We start from the raw sequence: 4,718 nt of genomic DNA on the forward strand, positions 1-4,718 counted from the left end.
GATGATGTTGTCGTTGTAGCTCCTTACTTCTTCACTTCTTCAAGTCTTCGTAATACTTGTAATGTCTCATATCCTAATAATTTCAAGCTAACCTATACGAAGTTGACTCTAGTACATAATCAAGCGACTCTTTAAATGAGTTTTGGCTCACTAAAATATGAAAACCAAACTTGACATATCAACGCTTGGTGGGTTCAACCGGGCTATGCTCTAACACTCATTCAATAGAAATTCTTCTTGTTTCAAACAATCAGTCACTCCAGCAGCTATAAAGCTAAAATTGCGAATAAAATGCCTATAAAAAGATGCTAAGCCATGGAAACTTCTAACATCTTTAATACATCCATTCAGATATGGCTTTAATCTTTGAGTCATCAACTGAAATTTCTTGATCAGATATAAAATGGCTGAGTTAGATAAAAAAGTACACTTTTTAAGGTTCGCGTAAAGTGCATAATCAGTAAGTGCTTGAAACACTTGAGAGAGATGAAAGAGATGCTCCTCTTCATTGCGACTGTAAATCAAAATATCATCAAAATACACAATGATGAATTTGCCAAGGAAAGGTTGCAGTACTTGATTCATTAATCGCATGAAAGTACTGGGTGCATTAGATAATCCAAATAGCATTACTAACCACTCATATAAGCCTTCATGAGTTTTAAAAGCTGTTTTCCACTCGTCACCCAGCATAATACGAATCTAATGATAACCACTGCGAATATCAATTTTAGAAAACACCTTATAACCAACAAGCATATCGATCAAATTATCCAATCTTGGAATTGCGAATCTGTATGGAATTGTGATCATGTTTAAAGCTCGACAGTGAATGCACATTCTCCATCCTCCATCCTTTTTATCGAAAAGAAATGCCGGACTAGCACAAGGACTTTTACTTAGTCTGATCAATCAATTTTCCAACAAATCATTCACTTGTCCTTGCAAAATCTCATGTTCCTTAGAGATTAATCTATAATGAGCATGATTTGGAAGAGATGCACCTGGAATGAAATCAATCTGATGTTGCAAATCTCGCAGGGGAGGTAAAGATTTAAGCAGTTCATCGGGAAATAAACCATGAAATTGATTGACCAAAGGATGCCCTTTTTCTGGAATGACATCTATCATTGGTTTAGAATCTTCATGTGAATTAAGAGTATGTCTCTGTAACTGCTTCACAATGCTAGACACCAAAGCACTTGTCTTGCCATCAGTATGCACTTTGTAAATGGTCGTACATTTAGAAGGAAATAAAATTTTCTTCTTGCCATCCTTGTAGAAGGTATATGTATTCTCAAAGCAATTGTGAACAACACGTATATCATACTGCCATGGTCTTCCAAGAAGTAAATGTATAGCAGTCATATTAATAACATCATACAAGACTAAGTCTTCATAACAAGCAAATTCAACAAGACAGTGGTGGGTAATTTTTTTAGAAGAAGAACTATGGACCCAGTCTACTGATTAAGGGTGAGGAAGTGGGGTAACTGGTAATCCTAATTTTCTTGAATAGTTAAGAGGGATTGTAAACTTTAAGCCGGTTGTTTCTTTCAAAAAAAAAAAAATCATCTCCAAAGTACACTCTGAGCCTGAAGAAGTCATAAGCTTAAAATTTATGCCAACATCAAAATATATCAAAATTGTAAATATATACGTACAATAGAACCTCTATAATTTAATCCGCGATAAATTAATAATCACGATAAATTAATAAATTTTACTGATCCCGAGTTGGGACCAATGTGTTAAATTAATAATTCGCTAAATGTATAAAATAATATTTTTTTAGCTTTCTATAAGTCCCTTCGAATATATAAATTAATAACTCTCCATTTGTATAATTTTAGTTTTACATTTTTGCTAATTTGGTAAAGAATGATTCATTTATGACTTGGTTTTTCTTAAAATTGATCTCACATTGAATTTCATCTTGGATTTTTCTTAACAATATTAGAAGAGTTTTTGGTGTTGTCATTTCCTGATGCAATAAAAACCTATTCAATACCTTTGCAGCTTTAATAGCTTCTTTACGGGAAGGTGGCTCTGTAACTCTATTCAATATCTTTACAACTTTGATAGCTTCTCTACGGGAAGGTGGCTCTGTAACTACACTTTCATCTTCGACGTCCACATCAACACTTCGTCTTTTCCCATGACACTCTCAATTATTTCTTTGTTAGTCAACAAATCTGAAATAATATCCTTTTGAGGGAAGTTTAAAAGAAATTCAACATCCATTCCACTGTGATAATTCAATCCATAGATTAAATTTTGCAATTCTATAGTTCCTTTATTATCTAACGCTTTACTTGGATTATTTGATACAGTGTCATCCATTGAGCGAATCTTACAATGAAGAAAATAATTTGCAACGGAATAAGGTGTATTAGTTCATTTTGTTGATTATTTTTTTTAAGAATTAAACAATTTTTTGATAAACTAATTAATATATAATTTAATAATATTAATTTATGCGATTACTTTATGTAGCTATAAATTGATAAATTTTACAAGTCCGGACGCTATCATTTTAGAGGGACAATTATAGGTCATCCGGGTGACAAAAGATTGTATTTTTACCCACAACTATATGCATGATTAGCCGTTGTCGGTGTATCTAAAAAAAATCGTGCACAAGAAACGTGCACAAGTGGGGTGTTAGTTAAAAAAAGAGTAATGGTTTACTGCTCCCACTCCGACCGTCACCATTTCGTGAATTACTGCTCCCACTCCCAGCATCACCGTTTTGTCACGTTAAGTTATGGCAGCAACCAGTAGTCCATCTTCTCCGTAAAAGTAGATTTTTTATATACACCGGCAACTTTATTTATAGGCATTATTATCGAAAGTTTGGATTTCGAAACTCTTGAAATCTCATTACCTAAACCCAACAACTTGACTTACATAGAAAACCCTAGATTCCGAGTTATTGATTCTGAGTTTTTCTAGAAATGGTGGGTGTGAAAAGAAAGAGATGCACGAACAGTATGGACGTGATCTCCAACATGCCAGACGAGATTCTTCACGAAATCCAGTCGAATCTCACATTTAAGCATATTCGTAGAACCACCAGTGTATCCAAGAGATTCAACAGATTAGCAATGTCGACCCCTGTTGTGGATATGAGTGAGTGGTGGCATGAATCTGATTGTGAGGGTTCTTACTGCGATTGCGTACCATGGCTTGGTTTCGATGAAGTGATGGATGAAGTGATTTTAGAAAATGAAACAACTATCAAGAAATGCGTTCTTGATATCTTCGAAAACTTCTATGACCAAAAGATGATAACCAAATGGATTACTAAGTTGGTAGAGCGTAGAAAGGTTCAAGAGCTGAAGCTATTTTTTGGTTTTCATATTAACAATGAGGATGATGCTGATTATGATTTTATGGAGCGGACAGTAAAAACAAAACTATATATTCCACAGTGCTTATTCGAGTCTCCAACACTAACCAGCTTGGAGTTGATCTGCACAAACGATTCGCCCAGAAGTTTACGTCTTCCTAAACGGTTCTCACTTGGAAAGCTCAAGAGCTTTATTGTTATCGGATTTAAATTTGCAAACAACAATTTAATATCTCAATTATTTTCCAACTGTCCGGTTTTAGAAGAAGTGAGTTTGAAGGACTGTACTTTTGAGAAGACGAATGCAGGTCACATCTTTGGATCGATTTCCTCCACTGTCAAAGTTGTCAAGCTGCATGATTCCATCTTTAAGGTAATGTCTTGCTTCAGTTATACTTGCTCAATGAGGTAACTGTTTTTAATACATTAGTAATATATACATGTATTTGTCACTCATGCTTTTAAATATGTATTATAGGACCTCTTCTGTGTTGATGGCTTCGAAATATCCGGCCTACCAATGTTTTATAACTTGGTTAGTCTGGATATTACTTTCGATTATGACAACATCGGGAAAATATTCGATTTTCTCCACTTAGTGCCTAACCTGGAAAAACTTGTCTTTCGTGAGGTAAGTTTATCGCTTATCTGTGTACATACAAGTGAAATCTAGATTTGCTTAATATTAATTTGTATTTGTAGAGTACTTGGGCTTGCAAAACATTTGATGGTGGAAATGGTGCTTGGGAATTGAGTGTTGTACCTCGTTGCTTCTCGTTGAATTTGAAATCAGTCACACTCAAGTATAATGTGCGACTGGACCCGGAAATGATTTATGTGGCAAAGTTGTTTTTGAGGAATGCAATTGTATTGCAGAAAATGACCCTGAGTAATTCGAAGTTGAGACGCGTTCACCTTGAAGACAACAATAGCAAATTAATGGAGGAGCTTCAAACAGTTCCAAGAGGCTCAGCTAGTTGTCAAATTGAGTTTATATAAGCATTTTGGAGGTTTTCTTTTGGTTGTTCAGATTCTTGATATGTCTTTTGCTGTAGGCTTTTAAATGCTTTACATTATCCTTTGATCATTTTGTTTACATTCTGTCAGACTACTGGTGATATTTTTAAAAGTTTCTGGTTTTGCTTTATTTTTGAAATAATTGTTGTTCATCTTGGCATGGTTATTGTTCATCTTGGCATAATTGTTTTAGTTAACTGATTTATATATCGAAAACATCTGTCAAGAAGTAGCAACTAGTCATGTGACTGTAGAAATGTAGAGAAATTGGCCGGTTGAATTATAAGATGGTTTGGGGTATTTTTGCTCTTGAATTTGATTCTTGCAGATGAATGCATGATGTTCTATC

The 4,718-nt window shown here is 34.5% G+C and overlaps 1 protein-coding gene across 1 annotated transcript; it reads left to right on the forward strand.

Moving 5' to 3' along the window:
• Nucleotides 1-2,897: 2,897 nt before the first annotated feature.
• Nucleotides 2,898-4,476, forward strand: LOC113340842 (putative F-box/FBD/LRR-repeat protein At1g78760). Its single transcript, XM_026585901.1, has 3 exons — nucleotides 2,898-3,725; nucleotides 3,831-3,983; nucleotides 4,055-4,476. Exons 1-3 carry the CDS (start codon nucleotides 2,958-2,960, stop codon nucleotides 4,349-4,351), a joined length of 1,218 nt encoding a protein of 405 aa, XP_026441686.1. The 5' UTR covers nucleotides 2,898-2,957; the 3' UTR covers nucleotides 4,352-4,476.
• Nucleotides 4,477-4,718: the final 242 nt, after the last annotated feature.

The sequence above is a fragment of the Papaver somniferum genome, unplaced genomic scaffold (assembly GCF_003573695.1).
Source record: "Papaver somniferum cultivar HN1 unplaced genomic scaffold, ASM357369v1 unplaced-scaffold_24, whole genome shotgun sequence".
Lineage (NCBI taxonomy): Eukaryota > Viridiplantae > Streptophyta > Magnoliopsida > Ranunculales > Papaveraceae > Papaver > Papaver somniferum.

Bases quoted from the DNA above. Each gene is read 5' to 3' on its own strand.
- LOC113340842 (XM_026585901.1), top strand. From the start codon at position 2,958: ATGGTGGGTGTGAAAAGAAAGAGATGCACGAACAGTATGGACGTGATC. The intron at 3,726-3,830 runs GTAATGTCTTGC...TATGTATTATAG, and splicing joins TGCATGATTCCATCTTTAAG to GACCTCTTCTGTGTTGATGG. The intron at 3,984-4,054 runs GTAAGTTTATCG...TTGTATTTGTAG, and splicing joins AAAAACTTGTCTTTCGTGAG to AGTACTTGGGCTTGCAAAAC.